This window comes from Rhopalosiphum maidis, chromosome 2 (genome assembly GCF_003676215.2).
Source record: "Rhopalosiphum maidis isolate BTI-1 chromosome 2, ASM367621v3, whole genome shotgun sequence".
Classification (NCBI taxonomy): domain Eukaryota; kingdom Metazoa; phylum Arthropoda; class Insecta; order Hemiptera; family Aphididae; genus Rhopalosiphum; species Rhopalosiphum maidis.
In genome coordinates, this window is record NC_040878.1 from 39,781,567 (window position 1) to 39,806,973 (window position 25,407).

Sequence of the window (25,407 nt, forward strand, 5' to 3'; positions counted from 1 at the left end):
CAATAAATAGCGTGATTAGCATTTCGATATTTTCTCATAATGTAACAAATTCATTAATATTATTATGATTTTTGGAATTTTTCTATCCCTTTTTAATTTTAAATTATTAATAAGATATTATTATTTTTTTTCAACATTGCATATAAATTGAAATTAAAACGAGCAGTTTCTTGATATTGATTTGTTGAAACATCTATGTTGTGTATTAAAATATTTTTGTCAAATAAACTTAAAAATTCCATAAATCAGAATTTGAATAAATGCATTATTAAAATAAAAAAAAGGGTTGATCCGTATTGTATATTTTACTATTATTCTTCGAGAATATAATGTGCTCTACTAAATATGTTTCTATGGGGGTGATACAAATTTACAATTTGACATAAATTTAGTTAATAGTTAATACGATTAAATGATCACAATTTATTTTTCTCGTATCACTAAAATATTAATATAGATGAATAGGTACTTATTTTTTTCGATAAGTATGACATTATATTAAACATAAAATTGTGCAATTAAATAATATAAAGTTGTAAAACTAAAATTTGATTTTTATAGTTGTAACCAAAACGTGATTTTGTTTAAGAATCTTGGAATAATTACCGTGTTTTATTTATAACGGTAATTAATTTTACATTTTTGGTTCGATATATTATATTATTATATTGTATATAATGGTTGATACTATTATATAAGACACTTGTCTAGTACTATATCTGTATCTGTGTTCAGTTTTAAAAGTAAAATCGTATTTTTATTTCGCAAAATATTGAAGCCTTATAAAATAATATTCATATTGTTCTATAAGTATTTTGTGTGGTATCTTAAGTATATTTTTAAATACAACTTAATATTTTTATTTTTTTTGTAATGAGTTTATAATTGTTTTATACGAACCTGCCTATATTATATCAATACTATAATTGATGTTATAGATTTTATTGATGCTTGAAACAATCCTATATTTTGTATAGGTTCTAAGATAAATATTTGTTAGATTTTTAAATGCATACATTATTTTTCTTAATTTAATTGTTATACATTTTAAATAGTAATATAATTTAATTATTTAATATTAAATAAATTAAATTATAATAGCATAAAATATTATTATCGTGTTATATTATAACCTCATCTAGTCGATGAGATTTTTTTCAAGCTATTTAACCGAATTGAATTGAAATATTTTCCCCTCAGCATCAACTTAAATTGTAAACGAGGTTTACACTATAATATATATTGATATATGATTCGTTTATACTTAACAAGTGCATGTATTTATATATTTTTTTTATATAGAAATGTATAATATCATACCATAATTTTAACGCAATAAATCAAGTGGTTTGTAAATAAATACGGTTTTCCTAAACGATTCAAATATTTTCATTCTATGTCATTAATAAATTATAATATTTTTGGATATATTTTATTAGCAATAAACTGTTGATTTAAAGTTTAAATTTAACCGACGATTGTTTTAATCAAAAATTATTATGATCGATTTCACCGAACTTTAAAAAATCTTCTAACTTTTTTAAAGTTAATTATACTATTAAATCTGTGTTCTGAAACTCAGCGGAAATATAAGCCCATGTTTGGCAAAGTAACAAATTATTTTTAATATTTTTATTCTACGCCCTAATCGGTTTACTCTTAACTTACAATTTTAAGTAAATAATTTTAAACTGAAAAGCTTCAATGAATAACTGCGTCAAGTTAAAATTAACGATACTTATTGTTTTATCGAATTTAAAATTTAAATATTTTTTTTAGATACATCGTCCGAATAAAAATGAGATGATATGATTCACTCTTAAAATGTCGAATTTTAATGACGTTAATTATAAATTCTTCACTTGTTTATTTTATAACTATAGTTCCTACTTTAAACATTTCTCACACTAAACAGTTTTTTTTCCAGTGTATTGATAAAATCTTTTCTAGTGTGAAAATCGAACATGCTTTTCAAACCTATTATTTTATACTTACTATATACAATATATATTATAATATATATTGCAACTGATAAATAAAAAAGTATTGAAAATACAAGACATACAAAGTATTCTAATGCATTATGTAAGAAACGTTTTGTTCTCTGAGATGAACAAATATAATGTGCGTTTCTGAGCACTACACCGACAGTAGGCTTGAACAAGCTTTTAAATCTCACACTTATACGTCAGTTACATACCATGCAGTTCACCTATAAAAATTTAATACTCAAAGATTGAGTTAAAACGAAAACAATTTCTTCGTCGATTAGTAAATGAAACCGCGATTGTTGTGAGATATAATTTACATTAAAAAGCTCTCAAATGTAGAATATTATATATATATATAATAAATACCATTATAACTCAATGGTTATCAGCATAAATATCATAAACGATATGTAAAACTTTAAACAAAAAAATAATATACATTAAATTTGCAATTCGTGCCATGATATCAATTTAATCGTCTTGGAGACAACACGATCTACATACCTACTCCGAGTAATTTATTCTTAGCTCTAGATCTTGGATGTTAATGACATTTGCAGTATTATATTAGCACATTAAAATTATTATAAATACAATTATTATAATATATTATTATAATTATTACAGTATATTTGTTTCCATTTGAATTAAAACTTGATTATTGTATTAGAAGATGAACGTGAGAATGATTGATTTATATTTTTTTTTTTTTTTAGTTTACGTCTTTACTGTTTAGTAGCTTTCTTCTACACGTACAGCTACGAGGATACGATTTTATATACCTCACTTATAACACCAACTTCTTCTTTGTGGGGCTACAAATATTTACCAATCAGACACTATCTACGCGTGTATATTGTACGATATAATATATTATCATATTCGTATAATTTGAATTATTATTCTGCGTTATACGCATTTACTATGTGTGCGGATTGAAAAATATTGCTGAGACACCGCAGCGTTTAATCACGTAGGTAGTGTGTATACCAGCTGGCCATTGTACGTAATTGAAATATTTCACCAATATCATAATAATTACGGTATGTGTGTAAGTATTCGCTACACTATAATAGTTTGGAAAACGCATGTGCGGAATGCCATATAGAATGCGTATAAAATATTTCAAATTTCGGTGTTCTTTATTTTCTTCACTCACAATAGTGTATCATTAAACTTAAATTTATTAATACATGCTTAACGGTTGTCACTACTCACTGTTTGTAATAGTAAACTAGTGAAATAGTGAACTACTCAATTACGAGGTGCACTCGATACCTATTAAATAGCAAAACTGTTATCTATACTTTCCCCTTTTGTTTGTTAAACATAATTTAATACCTCTCGATTTATTAGTACAAAAATAAAAGCTCATCACAAATATCATACAAATACTAATTGTTGGTAAATTTAAATTTAAAATGCATATCGATTTTGCAGTCAGGGGGGCACTTACGGACACATACAATCGTCAAATTACTGCGATAGGAAATAAAATTGCGTGCGCAAATAAAATAAATTACTGTATATAATAGAATTAATATTGTACACTAAATAATCGACTGTCTGTACATTTTAGGGCGTCGCCATTTTCCGCTATATAACGACCTCCCACGCGATTATTCCAACATTTTGGTTTTCCGGCAGAAATAATAAAACTAAATTTCTTTTTCTTTCAAACATAAAAATCAGTTTCGTGCACTAATGTACCTATACATTTAAATATATCTAAACTATACATATATATATATGCATACGTATACGTTAGGCTTGCGTATCAGTTACACAAGTTATACGAATCAAGGGCTATAAAATGTTAATTTTGGTTGATGTTTATTGTTTTTTATTACAATACACATCAATCAGAAAAAAAGTATTTGAAAAATAAAACAAAATAACTTTTGTTTCAGTCATTTTTAAATAGGTAAATGTAAATATATAACATTGCTTTTTGGTACTCATACATTAATAACAAAAGTTTTTTTTTTGTTCACGAAAATAATTATAAAACAACGAGTGTTTAAAATAGTATTTAAAATATAAATAAAATACAATATAATATAAATATTGTACGCCATTATAATATTATTATTATGTGGTATGATATAATATCAATAATACTACGTACAAGCTAATACCTAATGTGTATACCAAACTCTGCACTCGTCTTGTTCTCTAGTTATACGTTAAAATGATAAATATAAATTTAGGAGTGGATATATTTTTTTTTTTCATTTTATATTTATATTAAAATTTGTATTGAATTTTCGTTACTTTTTACTATGATATAATAATATTATATTATAATTTTGAACGGATCATGCGAATACTCTCAATTTTAAACTGCACGTATATTATAATATTATGGTAACATTATTTGTGTTCTTTATCTTTAATCGAAATATAATATTATACTCATACACGATATCGAATGAAAACTTTTCAAACTGACTGATTGAAATCGGGATGAAACTATTCAAGCGCGTACGTATGCTTTTCGATAACTAACCCAAACGTAACAACTTTGAATCTCAATACTAATAAATAATACTTTCATTAGAATTACAGTGGTCGCGCGTTAATCCGAGTATGGGTACTTTTTAAGCCGATCAACAGATGGACGTGAAATCTACAAAAATAAATAAAACAGTTCCGAAAAACTTTAGAAGGGTTCGTATAATAATATTACGACGTAACCCAAAAAACCTCTGAAATATATGCAACGCGCAACGATGTTTTATAATTTTTATTTTTTTGCACTCCAAATGGCAGTGAAACAAAATGTTTTTTTCTAACTTTCCGTACACCATCCTCTGTCGTTTGATAACGCAACAGAATTAAATATAACATTAAAATATAAATATAAAACACACAACTCGTTTATGTTTTTGATAGCATTTGTAAAAAATATATACAGATGAGTGTTGATTGTTATCACCTATCCAAGATGTTATCTCCCATGTATACTCATCCTATTGAAACAATATTTTTTTAAGGTGGATCACTGACTGGTAAAAAAGTATCTTTCTTACTCGTAGAATATTTTGTACATTTTTGATAATTCATCATTGACATCAAACACTACCAACGATTATTTAAATTATGTATTTTGAATGAGATCATATCTTCCTGGAACTATAATTTACATAATTTAATTGTAGCCTGCAAATCATATAAAATTTGATTGTTTTAAATTTCTTTAAAAGTATTTTTTTTTACAATACCAATAAAGATTTCATGTAAATTATATAAAGATTTAAGTGTCATAAATAAAATATTGACGATTATTGTTATAACTTTATAAGTTATTATTGCTTATCTGAACAATCATTATTTATCTAATTTCTTATACAATACGCCGTGTTACAAACCGTCGGTGATAAAACATTTTAAAAATAATAAAATATCGGATACGTCAACGATTAAGTGCTTCGTTTTAACACAAATCTTTTTAATGCTTTAAACTCAACAAGGATATATATATTTAAATTATTCACGTTTAGAAAAATGTGTTACATTTTGATCCTTCACAAACTTGAGTATTAAAATGTACATATTGTCAAATAGAACAAAATCAATTTAACGTCTTATCTATTAATTTTTAGTCAATGTGCTCACAAACATTTATTTTTTATGAAATTAAATAATTTAAATACCTACTATATTTTTATAAATTAAAAATGTTTTTATTTCTTTTTTATCGTCTATTTTTCTTATTTTTAAGTGGCAATACTTACTTTTATTATTGTTTTGTATTTGTAAAATACTTTTATAGTTTTTTATGGAATTTAAATCGTGCGTCCTTAAGAGTACCATATTAACGAGTTAGATAAATGAATAAACGTTTCAAGTCTTACCAAACAGTTACACAGTTGATTGATTTTAAAAATAGATATAATTATTTTCCAGAGAACTTATTCTTTTCATATACATCAGAAAAGACCAACTTTTTTCTCTTTCATTTTTTTTGCTCTCTTAATGTCTAATCAATATGGTGTCCACGTGTTTAGTTTGGTAGTAATAATGTATTGTTTATCTGCTGGAAATATATAAGCTTGGCGTCATAAGTCAAAGGCATACTTCAAAATAAAAAAATAACGCTATTTTAACAGTTGGCTTTTCTGTGTTGTAAGTATATTATTATATATGTATATAATATATACATTACACTATACATAACAAATGTATAATATACTGCGTGACTTCAATAGTTGTTTGCTTCTTTTGTGATTTCGTCGATTTGTCATCTTACGATAACAATTCTCGATAGTATATAAATAAATGTATACATATATAATATACTATATTTTTAAATGAATAGTTGCATACGTTTACCTATCAGAAGCATCTCCCACATGAATAGTTTACGTGTACCGTTCAACATAGGATCATATATCAAAAGTTAACCTGGCTGAATAATATGTGGCTTGAATCTACTTTATTTTGCATTTAGAAAAGTTTGCTAAAAAAAAAAAAAAACATAGTTTTTGACGTTCGCAAAAATCGTAGAGATATATACGAAACATTTTAAAATAATTTAGAGAAATAATTAAGTCTAAAGTGTATACATTAAAATAGTTTAATCGATGTATAAAAAAAATGTGACATATTTTTCAATTGATTCCAAGTACATCGCGATTCATAGTATATTATTGTGGCATAAAAATAGTATATTAACAACTAAACTAGCAGTGACATTAACTATTATAAATGCTGTTAGTTTTTAAAAAAAGAAATTCATAATCGGCAGTGTATTCTTAATTATTATTTTTCTTTAAAAGCATGAAGTGAATATTTCTAACAGAAAAATATTTTTAAATGGTATAAAATAAAAATCTCAATATTTGAAAATATGGTAAATATTGGTATTTTTCAGTTTATATTAGAAATTCCAAATATTATCACAATATGAATAAATACATTACTAAAACACAAAAATGAGTGGCATACTCAGTGGATCAATCTGTACAGATATTTCATATTATGTTTGTAATTTGGTGAAAAATTACATACGAATTGTTTCAATATGTGTGAAATATGTATGTAGGTACAGCGATAATGAAGTACAGTATTTATCGTGATTATATTTTATTATTTGACTGTTAATGAATCTATAAATTGGTTTAAATTATTTTCATGATTATTATGGACGCATTGGGTGCGACGGAATTCAGCGGGGGTTGCACATTCCAAGTGCGTGCTTGAGTAATGAATCATCATTAGCGCGTTATGTGACGTGACCGTATCGCTGCGTGCTATATTGCTGTGCATGCGCACGAACAATAATCATTGATCGCATAAAAGTGTTGAATTTTTTCTGATCGACCAGGAACAACAGATTGAAATTTTCTCCGTCACGTTTCATTTAATACATGGTTACTTTTCAGAATCCAGTACGGGTGACTTACAAGTCCAACTTCAAACCACCAATTTTATTCAAAGGTTTTCGTACATAACCTCTTAATGTCCATTTTAAAATCGGTTTGGACTTGACTTTCTACGTTGTTTATATCAAATGTCCAGATGTATACAATTTCGAAAGCTCATCCTGGCCTAGGATCCCATTTTCTAATTCTTGGAATGGACTTAAATGGATGCGAATGATCTCCATCGGTTTCAGCGTTTCTCTACCCCCCCCCCACATACACATACATACACACACACAACTGTTCCAGCGAACGAAATGAGCAATAACCGCGACCAATAAACCGAGATATTGTTTAAATTCTCTTTTGATAATTCGTATTTTTTTGTCTGTTTGCTGTTTTCAGACAACACGGCAAGAAGGAGCTGGCGGCGCATGCTACGCCGGAACTATCGGAGGACGCGGTCGGACGAGACGGACATCCGTTCCGCGACTGGCGAAGAGCTGACCGGCGTGATGACTTCGTCGGCAGACGGCGGTGGCGGTCGAAAGCAAAAGAGTCGCGGCGACCCAACGGCTGGACCGAACGCCATGAAAACCGGCGCCGGCGACGGTGCGCCGTCATCGAGTTCACGATCCACGGCCGCGGCAGAAGACGACAGCGGGGCCGCCGACAGCGTGGAAAATAGCCCGCGGTCCGGTCACCATTACCGTCACCACCACCGGCCGGTGACGCCCAGCGCGAGCTGTCGGGGCACGCCGCGGTCGTTCCGGCACAACCCGTCGGTCGGGTCGACCGACACGGAAATGACGTCGCTGGACGCCCGCGAACTGTGGTTGCCCGACACCGAGCCCACGCCGTCCACCATGTCGGCACTGCACCAGTTTGGCGCCGAAATGCTGCGGCTGTCTCGGGGTCTAGAAAAGGTCGCCTCGCCCGAGTCCAAGCCCGCGTCTCCCGACACGTCCAGGTCGGTGTCCACCCGTCGTACCCGTTTTAGTTTTAACCGTTTTTCAGCTATCTATAATTATAGTTTATATTTATGAGCTGGTTTTTTTAGCATAGTGATATTACATTATATAAATAGGTTATTGGGTAAATTTAGATTAGAAACATTCAGTAATAATTTTAGTACCTAATAGTAGATGTTTGTGCCAGACCTTGAAACCGGTTACCGGTTACCGGGTAATGTATGCTCACAATATTTTTTAGCAATAAGATTGTAAAAGTATAAGTGAGGATACCATTTATTTATCTGTGTAACGCAAAATTATAACAGTGAATTTTTTTTTAAAGTATATACTTAACTTTCACAATATTACACAACCGATTTCTTTTATTATCGCAAAAGTTATCGTCAACGTGTTATCATACATTATTAGTAAATAATTAAGTTTCTTGTGTCAAAAGCTGTTCATATTTTAATCAAGTTCAGTTTAGTTAGTAAACCATCGTTCGATCAACTTCTATTATTATTTTTCGAATTTTAACTATAACTAATTTTTTGATTTAATTTTATAAAAATGAAAATTCAAAAATCTAGCAATAATTTTTGCTCACTGATTTCATTAATAAGAAACAATGCATACCCTGCATGTCCAGAATATACTACAATTACATGATGTGTTGTTTTAAAAATAAAATCACCGTTAAAATTTTGTGTTATACCGAAAAATAAATGGTGTAAACAGGAAGTACCCGCTTAAACTTTTACAATCGCCTTGCTAAAAAGTGTTGTGAACATAGATTATGTTTTTTTATTATAAATCACTATTATTTAGTGTTACACAGAAAAAAATGAGCTTGAGGAGGATATTCTCGATTAAACTTTTAAAATCGCCTTGCTGAAAAGTGCTACCTGTGAACATACAAATATTCTCGATACTACGTAGTATATTCACCTGAACTACTTCTAGTGAATGAATATGGAACGGTTATGCTTGGCTCCGTGTTTAGATGCAGTATATCACCAAATATTAACTTTGTGTGTAATAGCTTTATAGATGCACGTTTTGGTTTTTGAGACTTTATTTAGATTTAAGTATTAACTGGAGAAAGTAAAAACACAAAGTTACTCAGTTACTAGTTACTATCAAATTATATAAAAATGAACGTATACATAATCGAATATTTTTTGTTTATTAAATTACTATTAATTACTGAAACAGAAGAGACTTTCATATTATTTATATATTCAAAACCTACTCGACTAATTTTGACGAAAATTTCAAACTGATCTTAGGGATCATAGAATAGTTGAACCATGTTTTAAATATACCAAGTATTTAGCAACTAATAAGGAGTATGGTATTAACATTTAAAAACTAAAATAAATCACTCATTATGAAAAATTAACACATTCATCACTCGACCAAAATTTAAAATATTATGAAATATTATAATTTTCAATAAAATAAAGGTATAACATTTATAAATTTGAATACTACAATAAAAATGTTTTTCTACGAACATTTCAAATTAAAATTTTAGGCTAAATTATGTATGATTTCTATAGTTAAATTTAGATAGAATAATTTTACAGTTTTTATTTAAAACGGAAGTACGAAAGAATGTTAAAACAGTTTAATAAAATATTAAATAGAAGTAAGACTTAATCAAATTTGTATTATACTCGAATAACTAATATAAATCATAAAATGTTTATAGTTTAAAATAAATTACAATTATTTTTTTAATCATTTTCTGACCTATTCAGTAAAAAAAAGGTTAGGTTTAAGTAGATCGAAAAGCATTGATTTTTTTCCATACTATTTGTAGACTTTACAAGACGAAGTTTTTGAAAAAAAATATATTTTATTATTTTTTATTTCTATGATTTTTTAAAGTCTTCTTTTGACATATATTTTTAATTTCAAACTTCAAAGCACAATATTTTTCAGAAAATTTTAAACTAGTATTTAATGAGTTGTAAACATTTAAAGTTTGATAAGCAAAGTTAATGACCACGTGGAACCACGTGGTACACTTCTTGAAATGTTCCTCTAAACTTTTCCATTACTAATATTACCACGGTTCAATAATTAGATTCAATTATTTTTCAGTATATGCTCGTAAATTTGCATTGTTTTAAATTTATGCAATGATGAATCATAGTAACCATAATAACTAAAATAGATTTGCATATATTTATATTTTGTATATAATAGAATATACAATATTATACTAAATAATGTCATCTAAAATACCATAATGCTATCTGAAAACATAAAATAATATATTAATTTTTTTATTTTGTCATTCACATCCGATACTCCTTAAGAATTACCTATTGACAAGATAAATCTAATTAAGTATTGTTGTTCGCTTAAAGTCAATTTAATTTTAATAAAAATGTATAATAAATATATTTATATATATATATATATTACATTGACCTAGTCAGTGTAGTAAACCAATTTGAGGGACATATCGCCGATCGTATTATACGTAATATAAATTATATTTTTTTACCACGACAAAAACGATCGAATTTCACGAGATTATTCCAAATCGAATGTGCCACTACAATACAGGATTACACGACCAACAAATAAATTTACGGACGTTTTGCTTGGTTTTAACGATTCTCTCCAAACCACGTTGCTGGACGAACAAAAATATTATTATTCTATATGGAACCTGTAGAAAATAAATCTCTGTTCGCATAAGCTTCCTGATGTTTAAGGACACGGTGTATGGTGTGAGTAAATTCACGTTAAATTAGTATTAATGTTTAATTTTATAAATGGACATAATTAACAAATTTAATTTAATATTATAATGCGTTTATATTTGTTTCAGCTATTGAAATACAATAATATAATAACTAAGTTTAACTTTTAATTACATATCTATCTATAATAACTAACGAAATTATGAAGATTTTTTATATTAGGTACTAATAATTACGTCTAAGATCTAAGCTAAAATAAGAAAACTTAACTTATAAATTTACAAAAAGGTATGAGTATAAATAAAAAATCAGGACATACTTTCAACTCATAAATTAGTATTTCAGAAGTTCATCCACATGTATAATATTTTCAATTCACTATACTATTCAGCACTTCTTACTTTAAAATCTTTCCAAATATAAGTAATCAACTTTTTTTGTTCCACTGTTACGATTTCATGATAAAATTGTTTAAAATATTTTATTTTTTGTAATAATAACTTAATAATACCTTTTGAAACAATTGAAATACACCCTTTGGAAAAATGTAACATAACATATTAATGGGGGATTCAATATTATTTTATTTTTTCCGAACAATATATTATATAAAACCATCGTGAGTCAATAAAGGCGAACAATATTACATATGTTAGTCATTCAATCGTACGTATACATTTAAAATAGTAGAAGTTTTCTGCATCACGAATTTATCGAAATTCAATAAAGTCAATAAGTGTCACGGTTTGGAGTGTAATATATTATTCATTGTTATCCGCAAGGTGATTTTCATATTCCGATGAATGTAGGATAACGAACGATAAATCATAAATATCGTGGCCCTAAGACCACTATCAAAGATTTTTTTAAGGATAAGCCCTATGCTTATCATTCTTTTTAAAGTGTAATTAAGCCAAAAATCCCGATGCAATAATTACTACAGCTTGTTCTTGTGGCGGACGCAAACGCAAAAATCGTTTATCTTTTCCTATACAACGACTTGATGATTAAAAAAAAAAAAAACTCAACAGGAACACCACTGGAAGTATCTTGTAAATCCTGGTATTCCTAGAATCTCGAGCGTTCCTAATGGAAATATGTCTCTGATCCAACCAAGTTAATTCTACATGCCGTAAGAAATAATTAAATATCGTCTGACACTTTTGTGCGTGAACCATCACGCATACAAGAGTAGCGAAAGAGACGTTTTAGTTGTTTGTTTTTCCCAGTATTATTATAATAGCTAAGCTCAAACGAAAGATTTTTTATCCATATAACCGTTAGTATTACGTTTCGTAAATATTCGAAAACAACTCTTAAATAATATTATATTATGGAGTTGCCTACATCTTGAATTTTTTAAAACGATAGTTTTTTTCTGAACAAAACACAAGTACATTGCATTCTTACATTTTATAAAGTATTTTTATTATATTATCTTATAAGTGATCTATAAATCAAATTAACATCATATTATTAATTAGACTCCGTAAATATTCGCTAAATAGAATATCGCTACATAGTCAACAACAATTATTTTATTAAGATATTAGGTACTATACATTACAATTAGATATAATTTCTCAATAGGTAGATTACAATAGGTATATATTATGAATGTCATGCAATTTCCACAAGATAAAATCTTAATCGTTGACAGTGTTCAAACGCATTTATTTTTTTTTTCGTCAAATGGAAATTTTTCTTACGTCTTGTTTAATAAGTACTCTTGTAGTTTTTGTTTTATTAGTGTCTGTTGTATAGCTATTATTTAAATTGCTTTTTTCATGCCGATTTGATTTTTTATTAATCCAATAAAATTTGCATAAATCCACGGATGGTGTATATTAAAATGTATTTACGTTTTTTTTTTTAATATTATGCATTACATTTTATATTAACCAATAGCGTTTATTATTATTTGGTATACATTAATTTTTATTTCAAATAACGTCTTCATATTGTACAATACATTAGAAAAAGTTATAATAACATATTAATACAGTTTTTTTTCTACATATTTGATAACGTAATGATGATATATTGAGCCGTTAATGTGAAAACACTACATAATATACTTACTGTCAATTTTCAGCACTCGATTTATACTGTAAAAAACCTGTGAATGAGATTCCAATATTCTGTTAGCTTAGTTTGGAAAATAAAACAAAAGTTTCGATTTATTCCACTTTGAATAAAAAAAAAAAAAATGCGACTGCCTATAAAGAATTTATTTTTACACTTTTTTGCCATTACGCACTACTACAAAATTGTCGGGTATGGATTGAACACGATTTTCGTTTTTATCGAGAAATTAAACTCATAATACTATATCAACACTGATCTATAGTGGGTAGTGGTGTTATAATTAAGTTTATATACTCGTTAAAAAACATGAATTATTTTCGTAACGTAATAAGCTAAAAATTATATTTAACTTGAAACATTATTATTTATACTGCAATTACATACCAATTACAATTGAAACATATACTACTCCCTGTGCTCATCGTTATTGTAAGAGTATGTAAAAGTAAATTCATACTACTTGTAGGCGTTATACAGTATCTCCCTTGGCATGGAACATATATACCATAAATAATATGAAACGAGTGACGTTCAGAGTTTTATCAACTTCGTATTAACGAAAGAGCATATGTGGTAAAAAAAAATCTTGCAAAAAAAAAACATATTAATAAACCTGAAAATGTATAATTCATGTTTCCTAATATTGTAAAACCTTGTTATTTTCAAAAATATTATGGTCATACACGTATAATAATGATATGATTTATGAAATACAGAAATCGTATACGGTACGTTATGAGATCGTTAAAATTTTTTTCAACTAATTTGAAGAAATATATAAATATTAAATAAGTTAAATGTAGTTGAATGTTAATATTATACATGCTGTTATAATAGAAGATATGGTTCTTTAGACAGAATTGAATGAATACAATAATAATAAATATAGTATCATTCATTATTTTAGTATTCATTTAATTCAATTACCTAATTGAAAATAGTCAAATTAAAACTCGGTGAATCAGTATTTATACTTTAATTTTGGTGTGAAAATAATCTAGATTTTTTAAACTAAAAAATATTAAGTTAAAATAACGGAATTTATTTTTTTTAGAATTTTGTATTTTTAAAATACCATGAAATTTTATAAATACAAAAATAAGCCAAGATAATTAAAATTTAATATACTAAATTATCATAAAAATATAATTAAAATTATTTTAAAAATAAAAATTAATTAAAAAATAATTCTAATTTATTGTGACGAATGTTAACAAAATTTTTGTTATTTCGAGATATACGAGTACTATTGAGTATTCGTTGAATTTCTTAAACTAAATTTTAAAGTTTTAATTTGTATAGTTTTATAATGTTTCTCTTGAAAAAAATGATATGAATACAGTTTTATTTTAATTTTCTGTTTCATTTTAGCATATATATGTATAAGTTAAACAAATTGATAGTAATGGTAAACTGGTGTCCAACTTAGACAATTTAGATAACCAAAACAATAAAAACGTTATCTACGTATATAATAATATTATATATTATATAAAAGTGTATAAGCTGGGTTTGTTTCAATGTAAAAGATAAGTTAGATGGTAAGCGTTTATAGGGTAGACTAGGTACTATAATACTCGCTTTATATAACTATCTCGGTGTCCCGTTACCGTCGAACGAAAATAGCAATATTGGCGAATGGCCTCACGAGTTGCATTATACTATGTAATTGAAGCGCTTCGAAGTGTCTCGTTCTGGTAATTTATACTATATTACATTAATAATGATACGAACGAAAAGAATTCCATTGCTGTAATATAAGACACTTTAAAGTTTTATGGAATATACAGTTAAGTAGTTAACTTTAAAAAACAATATAAAGAAACAAGTGTTTAATTTCATTTTATTATTTAAAAAAAAATACTAATATATTTTAAATCTTAATCCCGCAAGTATTATAGTCTAAAAGTATGACAAAACAAATAAGAATAGGATCACAACAATATACTACCACTTAATAGTAAAATATATCAAATTATATATGCAATCACATGATATTCTTAAAGATAAAAGACTACTTTCTAACATGAATACGGAATTCGTAATATAATTATAGTTTGTAATCAAAAATAGAAAATACTATACTTACGAATTTAATGATAACGATATTTTATAATTTTGAATACTGCCCCTTTAGTATAACTAATGTATGAGATGACGAAAACTTCAACTCGGACGCTAGTTCCGACAATAATATATTTAAAAACAACAGAATACAAATTGAACTCCTCATCTTGTCTCTTTACATCATCGTATATCGTGTTTATTTTTTATGAAATTATTCAAAACGTGACAGGGCGTCATTTATACTTCAGCTTTGTTTTTTTTTTTATATATACTCTATTTTAACTTTAATGTCTAAGGCGATTTCGTCAAATGTCAAATTGTCCAATGAACCCCAATTAACAACGAACAATTAATAAAATCGTATAAAATGTATGCAATATTAAAAGCTGTATTTAAAATTTTAAACGATAACCATATGGTTATATGATATATCTAAATATCTTTATTCTCTGATTAAAACTGTGCTTCCGTTTAAATATTACGCTTTACATTGATGACATAATATAACGGGGCATTAATTTTCAAAAGAAATACACATAATACACATATTATTGAGACCGTGGTATGTTTTTTTTCTTAGTTAAATTCAGAAATTTAAAAGATAATGACACCAATTATTATTATACCCAACTATGTTAAAACTTTGACTGTAAATCTTTAGTTTTGTGAAATGTATTTTTAACTTCCTTTACTTAAATGCGACTTTAATGACAAAATTATGCATAATGGTTAAACAGGCCAAACCATAAATTCCTGTACTGACGGCCGATAGCAGGAAAAAATCCGATAAAACAAAATATAGCTATGAAGTAAGAATTGAAGTGAAAAATCACCAATTACTTTTTATGTATTAAATTTTATATAAATGTAATATCTATTCAAACGTTCTGTTATGGGTTTCAAAAATGTTCACTAAATGTGTAACTACCGGATATGGATATACAATAATAAATTATAAAAATTATTTACACATCATTTTTATTTCAGATGTAACTTCTATTTTCTTACCTCGCGAATAAATTCCATTGTGCAAATTGCTTCAAGTTTCTCGACAAACAATAAGCAAACAGCGGGTGAACGGCGCCTCGCCGGTTTGCGAGTAGCAATTCTATAACGTAATAATTTATATTCGTACTTCATACAATTTCAAAGTCAGAATCTTCTTACCCAGTTAATAACCACTTACGGTTAGGAATTCCGAGAAAAGCAATATCCGTCCATCTCAGGAAACAAAATATAACAGTAATACCTATAAAGTATAGTCTTATCGTGCAGTTGTTATATAATATAGTGTATACATAAAAAACAATAATATCGACATGAATAATAAACTATGTTATTATGCTGTTTTTTAAATATAATGTATGTATGTAATAGTAAACATATTTTAGATGCGAGTGAACTTTTTAAAACCACTAAATAAAGCAAGTTAAGTATAATATTAAATAATAACAATAATAATACTATAATAACTAGTAATATTATACGAACAGAACAAACGTAATTTGGAGATTTATATAACATGTATAAATATATTATTTTGTTTTAATTAAAATAAATGTAGATAAATAATAGTAATAATATAATAAATATCATGTATATGCATACATTTTTAAATATTATATTTATTAATTTCTATCGCTTCCGAGAGAATACTCGTTCACAAAATACTCTTTATTTTTACTGTACATTAAATAATATGAAATAACAAATATCTAAATTATCACAGTTCACACAATATATGGTGTACAGATACGCTGCAGCCTTAGACGGTGCGCCCTAGAAATTATCGTTACGGCAGCAGACTATATATTATACGTACTGTGCATACGAATATTACACCACGTAAATGATGATGACGTGGGCGTCATCGCTCAAAACATCTATCTCCGACCGACAGTGCAATATATACCTTTAGGGGTGCGTTTTGATAATAGCGACAATTGTAGTAAAAGCATTTTTTTTTTTCGCGTGACAACAGTATTTCCGCGAGATCGCTTCAACACAGACCTGGTCCGAACTGACTATAATATTATTATTATAATGATATATCAAGAGAATATTCAGCTGCCGCGGACGTTAATGATAACGCACCGCCGCAGACGACGATACGCGGGGACGCGTTGAACGAGTGAACAAACAAACGTAGCGGTTTTTTATTATTACTTATTATAAATTCACCGCTTGGAAAAATAAATTTAATGCCAAACGACCCCGATCACACGAAATAAAGTGTGAGTTGACTTGTGTCTTAAGAGTTACACGCTATGCCAGACACTCGTAAAAGAGTACGTTGGTATAGATAAAATATTATAATAATATTATATTACACGTTTACCGCCAACGTTTGATAAAAGTTCAATACTACTTCTATAATATTGGTCGTTAACCGCGGTTAATTCTCGAGCTAGACACGATATACGTGTTATGTAAAACTCGATAAAAATTTTAAGTATCATAATATTATTATGTAGTACTGTGCAATACGTATGTTTTAGTGTAGACACAGCATGCCGGTATGCCGTATAATATACGTCTGTGGTATGTGTCATAATATTATTATATGTATACCCATACACAATAATGTTATCGAATACGCGTGACGCGCAATCATTTACCCCACTGCATTGTTAATATGCTATAAATTATTTAATGAATTTCCCATATTTCATTGAGTAATGCTATTTTTTAGTTATCATTATCGTATAATCACAAACATTTAAAAATAGAATGATTTCATTTTTTTTTTTTTTTATAACACGAAAATTAAAAAAAAAATTAATCCTATGAAACAATTAATATGATTCGATATACGATAAAATGAAAAAAAAAATGTTTTATAATTTTGTATTTAATAATTAACAGTTGGTCAATTAATACAATTTAATTAAAAATATTTTTATTATTTGAACGGAAATAATTATCCAGCACCCTCAACTATGCGGTCTGATACTACGTGGTCAGTAGGAGTTAAGTACGTGATATAGTTTATAATTATTAAGTACTGCCTTACTCAACTTACAAGTTTTTCTAAATGAATAACACCTGTATGTACCTACATATTATATATACTTATGAGCTCATTCAAATATCATATATTTATTAAAATCATTCCAATAATACCTATGTATAATTCCTAACATTTTAAGTTGTGTAATTTTTATACGTCGTATATTATTTGTAAATTTAAATTTTGATAATACTTGTACAGCGTTCCATAAATAAAACTGTTCTATATCAATAAATATATACGTTTATTTTTTTAAACATTTGATTGCTTTTAGCGTTATACTCTTTTTGCAAAATGTGATAAAAAATAAAAACGTTCAAAAGCCGAAAATATAATATACAATTTTTATAGCTATAAGAAAAAAGAAAATATATACCTATTTATACTGTATTATAACTTTCTCATTCTTACGATATTTTTAAAACAATAATATAGAGTCTAGACCAAAACTAAACATTTATTTCTATCCTCTGTTAAATGAAAATATTCAAATGCGAAATGCTGAACAAGTAATGATTGTTATATTTTTGTAAGTTAAATAATGATTTCGAATAATATTCTTCAATACTAAGTCCTAAAAGTTATAATATTTTTGTTACTATATATTACCAACTGAGAACAAGTAATTTAAATTTTAAACTTTCACTTAATATATTTTAAGAACTTTCGTTGGATATAATATAGGGTACGATTCGCAATTGACTACGAAAAACTGACTTTCCACAACTAATTAAGTTGATAAATATTTAAATTATTTTAGAAGTAACATATATATTATGAAACGATCATCAATAATCTGCATTCGTCAATTAGTCATTAAAATATGAAAATAAATTGATAAAAATATTCTATTTATAATCGATTTAATATTCTATTAATTGTAGGCAATATCGGATGTTGTAAATAGGAAATAATAAGGGATAAATACAAAAAAAAACAACTAAAAATCAAGAATTATTAATAAATAATATTAAGTATATTATTATTGTGAAAGTATTTAAATCATTATTTTAAAAACGAAATTGGTTGGTAGTTTATTTAAGGTTTAAAAATATTTAAAAACAAAATAAAATATATTAGAGAGACAATCATACGTATTGCGTGGTTACATATTTAATTTTTTTTTTTAACAAATATATTTTATATTGTTTTTATAGGTTATGCTACACATTTCAAGTTTTAAAGTTGTATAATAGTCATAAAGTCTGCACATAAAAATGTATTACCTATACCTTATAGAGACTTTAATATATCATATCCGTATAAATGAACCAACAACCATCATAAATAATAATTATTATCTTTTCAAATATTTATTAATACATAAATATTATTTAATATTAAGAATACGTATTAATATCTATTTATTATCATTTAATATTCTATGATAACCTTGGCGGTGTATTTTAATTAAAGCATGAAGCAGCAACGTTTTAAAATCGTTAACTTTTGTGTATCATAGTAATTCAGTGTTTTATATTTTTAACTCAATAATTGATCTAGTGAAGCGATAAGAAATCTAAAAAAAATATTGTAATTTGAAATCGATATTATTACAAAAATAAATAATAGCCAATAGGTATATGTTGAATCTTATTTCCCACATTTTGATTTTATCCCATTAATTATAGAAAGTTATATAAAAAAAAGTAGTACTCTTTAACACGTGAAGTAGTTACCCTACCTTTTTGTGGAAAATGATAGGTAGGTGCTAATGATAAATTTATTAATATAATAGATTTAAGCATGTCCTAATCTACATTTAATAATCTCAACTTAAGTATTTAAAATCGTAACTTTTTTAAATACATACAATTATCGGAATGTGAGTTTTAACATACATATTATAATAAAACAGTTGGGCACTGAATATGCCTATTGACCTCTCTTAAAAAATCACGTAATAAATAATAAACCAAATTCTTCTATGGTATGTATACCTAATACCTAAGGTTAGATATTATCTGCTATAACCAACCGACTACAAAATATTATCATTATTTATAATTATGCCATTTGGAAACTCCAATGTGTCAAATTTGAAAATTATTTTTTGTTTGCAGAAATTCGCGTCCAATTATACAAAATAAAAATAAAATCCTAAATCTGCCATATTGCTACCACACTATAAAATTTTAACACGAACAATTTTTCTCGGGTAAAAAAAAGTCAACGTTAGATATAAAGGACGGTCGACTTATTGTTTTTGTATACGTGGCATAAAAAAACAAACTGATCGGATTTCGATTGTTTTAGGCCACGTGTGTGTCGTACAGGCTATATGCTTATATATTAAATGTACTCTCCAGACGATTAGACGACCGTAAACCCATATTGGTATACATATATATATATATATATTATGTACATGCAATTCAATCGTGTGTAGTGTTTGATTTTTTTCGCTTCATGGGCGTACCCTGGGGATTGAGTAAAAAAATGTGTGAGATTTTATTATTATTATTATTATCCATGAACCATCGGTGGAGGTCGGTGAGCTGAAAAAAAAACTTGCAAACAAATATGCAGTATTTTTCATAAACTCGAGATCGAGTGATAGCAGATATTTTTCACGCATCCTACATAATACAGTTGAGATATCAACTTTATAGCATGTACGGCTGTACAGAACGGATTTCCACGGTTTGTCTGCTTGGACGATTGGTATATTACGCAGGAATGATAAAGTGAATTGAGGATAATAAATCCAAGACAATTTATCACGATACACAACGGATTTAGTTATTATATTATCATAACATATTATTTTGTATTAAGATTAAAAAAACTATATTAAATGTATGAAAATTAATATAATTATTAGCAAAACATTATGTTCTGATCCTCAATATTCATTAAAAAAAATACAAAAGTTTAAATTTGCAACATAATTTGTTTGTTGCGACCGCGTGGTTTAGTTCATAATTAAACGATTTCTTTTAAAGAAAAATCACTAAAATGTATAGGTTAATATATAATCGTAGTAATATGATTAGCTAATCGTATTTAGAGTATTTAGATTTAGACTATCAAAAAAATTAAATTTCATAATAATGATATTGTAGTGTTGGATCTAAAATAAAAAAAAACAAATTGGTATTGTTGCAAATCAATAATATGGCGGTGGTCTTTATATATTATAAAATACGAAGTAAATTAAAAGTATAAATACAAAAACGATTGGTTACCTACTTATCGTGGCTTAATTGGTTGTATTATTTATTGTACTAAACGCAGCATGCGAGATAGATAATAAATCATTGTTTATATGTATATATAAACATCATACAGTATGTGTGCGAAAGATATTTAATGATTTTACAATAACTATGTGTTCTTCTTGATAGTTCTATTCTGTGTTAATTAGTTAGTAGTAAAAACACAAATAACATTCGTCGGATACTCTGTATTACATCGGCTTGGAGCGTTTGCGTCCATTGTCAGAAGGTATTTGTTGCCATTGAACGTGTTAACCACTGTCATCATCGAACTACAACTACCTATTTTCTAAACCAATGACAACTGTAATAAACCATAATCACTCGTATAAACATAATTCACATGCTTCAGTGACAAGGGTGGTATTAAATACTTTCATATTACAGACTGATAGACAATGTATTGGAATTTTTATTATTTTCCACATCGTAGCGGTATAAACGACGTTGTCACTTTTGAAAACGTATAAGGTCGTGGATAGGACGTCACGTACTGATAAAGTTGATCTATACAGTGGCATAAATTTTTTCACTCGAGTGTGCTCAAAGCGTTATGACGGTACTTGAATCATCTCATCCTTAAATCAAACCACCAATGGCCACAACTCGGCCTGACGGTGTTTATAGGTACATAGTGAAGATATTAACGGCTTTCGCGATTGTAGTTAACACGACAAAGCGCGAGTAGAAATAAAGAGAGTTAGCGTCTAGTACATCAGTATTATATCAGTTTGATAAAATGGTTATTATACGTTTATCGATTTCTAAACATTTATTTTTTATTTTTTTGTCTACAGATTATCCATCAACCGCGGTGGCTTAGACGACGACGACGACGAGGACGACGGCTTATGCGACGTCGACGACATTGATGACGAAGAAGAAGAGGAAGAAGAAGAAGAAGAAGAAGAAGAAGAAGTAATAATAGGGGGAGGTGCTTGCGATTCGATGTGCTCGGAAGACGCGTCCACCTGCACCGGGACACCGCGGTGTAGGCGGGTCAAGCGGCAGCGTCGGCGACGGCGGCGACGGTCGGGCACGTTGCACGAGTCGATGCGCCGGAGATTCGATGGCCCCAACCATCACCGTCACCCGCATCATCATCACCACCTTCACCCATACTATCACCATCCGCACCACGAGCATCAGTCGCACCACCCACACCAGGGCCGACCTACGCGAGTCCGGAGCTTTCACGAGGACGAACTGACCAGGAACCGGGCGGGACCCGCCTCGGCAGCCTTCACCGGAACGGCTGCGGCGGACAGTGGCCCGAAAATCGTAGGCACGTTGCTCAAACAGGAATACCAACGGAAACCCGGACTAGACGAAGAGATCTGCCTGTTGCCACCGCCGCCACGACGGCGGCAACGACGCGGTCGCTCCCCGTCCGCGAACAGCTGCGGCGGCGGCGGCGGCGGCGGCGATGCGACGGCGGGAGCTGTGGCGTCGTCGACACCGGTGACGACGGCACAACCGGCACGGGCGACGCTTCCGCCTCAGAGGCATCCGCAACAGCAGCAGACGGTCGCGCGCGTGGACACGTTGACCGTGTGGTCGGCTGCGTCCAACGAGTCCAAAACGACGACGTTGGCCGCGCCCGCGACCGGCGGCCAACCATTGCGCCGGGCCATGACGCAAAAACCGATACGCAAGCAGACGCCGACCGCGGCCGCGTCGTCGGCCACCGGCAAACGTCATTCGCCGCTTGTTCGGTACGGGTCGACGCTGGGCCTGCCGTCGCGGCAGCAGCAGCAGCAGCCAGTGACGCCGCAGCGGTCGAACAACGCGAACCGGTCGAGCGTCATGATCCGCAACTCGTACCGGCACGGTCGCATCATCCGGCTGGAGCAGAAGGCCACCAAAGTTTTGGGCGTCGTGTTCTTCACGTTCGTGTTCCTGTGGACGCCGTTCTTCGCGCTCAATCTGTTGCCGTCCGTGTGCCCCAACTGCGAGGCCGACATCAGCAAGGGCCTCATCGACCTGGTCACGTGGCTGGGCTACGCCAGTTCCATGGTCAACCCAGTGTTCTACACCATTTTCAACAAGGTGTTCCGGCAGGCGTTCAAGCGGGTGCTCATGTGCAAGTACCGCGGCCGCAGCAAGCGTCACTCGTGGCCACCCCCGCCGCCCGCCAGGAAGGTCTGAACGCACGCGTGCACGTGCCAACCCGTCCTGTTACCGCGGTCACCGCGATGGTCGCCACCGGAAGTCACAGTATCTCGTTGTAGTTCAAGCGCGAGGATGGTTCGCTATAGATGACTGTTAGGTCAATCACCTGCACCGGTTAACATATTTTTCCCCGACTTGTGACATCAGTGTTATCCGTCGACTTCTATACGCTTTGCTTTTCGACAGCATAATGTTTAAAATATTTATACGTAGTAATCGAAAATCACTCAAACGTACAGTGAATGATTACGTACAGAGTTAATTAAACGGTTAAATATAATTAAATTGTAAAATTTAAAAGACTTCAATAATTCAATAGGGAGATTTAAAAAAAAAAAAAAAAACAAATAATAACGTTATAACGATTCAAAGGCTCCCAGCGCAGTTACCGCCAATTCCCAATAGTTTTTGGTATTGAAATTCCGAGAGAAAAAAATTAAGTTATTCTTCAATCATATCGCGGGCATTTTATTTTATTTTTAACCTATTCCAGGGTTATTTAAAAGTTATTTGGCTTGTGCAAAATATGTTCGTTTCCGTAATGCTACATCTAAGCTAAATAATTACTTTGGATAAATTTAATTTAAAACATTTTGCAAAATATGAAAAATGTAAAGAACAAATTTAAAACTGTCAATGATTTTTAAAACCACATTGGTCAACAAAAGTATAGCACGAATAAATTGAGCGTTTTAAAAATATCACTAAAATTATTATACGACTGTTCGTGAAAAGGAACCTCTGCCGTTCGAAAAATACTTTGTGAGCGATCAAGCGTTTTACTTTCCGTAATATTACATGTTTGTTTGTGCACGTGGTCAAATATTTCTTGTGACATTTCGACATAGCATAATATTATTATACTTTAGACGGATATTTTTTGTTTTATTTTGCAAACCAGAATGATTTTCATATGTGAATAATATTAGTGATAACGTAATCGAGAAATTTAATTTCGCTCTAGCAAATTAATAGGTATACAAAATTAACAAACACGTAAATACAATATTACAATATTATAATAGATTATCGCATTTTGTTGGATTTGGTTCGACAATCGCAGTGTGTTGTTAGTATCTATTTTAACTATGTAAGGATGTATTTATCATTATAATATAAATTTAATATTTTCACCATTCGTGATGTGTCCGGAACCGTAACGACATTTCATTCAAATTTATGTTTTCAGGTAATTTAAAATCATCACAATTATAACATATTTTAATGAAACCAACAATGAACAAAATTTCTATGCACCTATTGCACCTGTATATATGACTATATACAATGGCTAGCTACATCAACTAGTTAAATTATCTGTTGAAATAACTTAAAAATTTTCATTTGATTTAAAAATAATCCATCAAGTTAAAATTAAATATGTTTTTATGTATAAATCGCTGTATAAATGGTTTTAGATTAAAAAAAAATAATCTAATACTATGCGTCACAGTATTGTATATGATCAGTAGTAATAATACAATAATAACATAATTTTTCTGTTATGCTTATTAATAAAATAACATAAAAATACACACAAATACTTTTTATGACGTTATCTACGCATTAAAATAATGAGTATTTTATTTTTAAATTAAATCGTCAGTTTTTTTTTCTTAACAACATCGAGCTTGATTGATATATTATTATTTTTTAGCTATCAATTTCTACTGATTTTATGTTCACTTAACGAGTTAATTATTTATTTTTTTTTTTTAACATTTTTCATTAGTCTGTTCAGTGTTCACCATTGTCAATGGTTGAATGAATCGTCATATTGTCGTCTATCGTCTACTCCGCTGAAAAAATACTAATAATATTA

At 29.3% G+C, this 25,407-nt stretch overlaps 1 protein-coding gene across 1 annotated transcript in view; it reads left to right on the forward strand.

The window, feature by feature from the left end:
- The window catches only part of LOC113552886, a 146,572-nt gene extending 121,590 nt beyond the window's left edge, over positions 1-24,982 (forward strand). Inside the window, exons 4-5 of the mRNA XM_026955885.1 lie at positions 7,763-8,327; positions 22,211-24,982. Of these exons, the coding sequence (XP_026811686.1) occupies positions 7,763-8,327; positions 22,211-23,561 (1,916 nt within the window). The 3' untranslated portion in view covers positions 23,562-24,982. The remainder of the gene's footprint in view (positions 1-7,762; positions 8,328-22,210) is intronic.
- Positions 24,983-25,407: the final 425 nt, after the last annotated feature.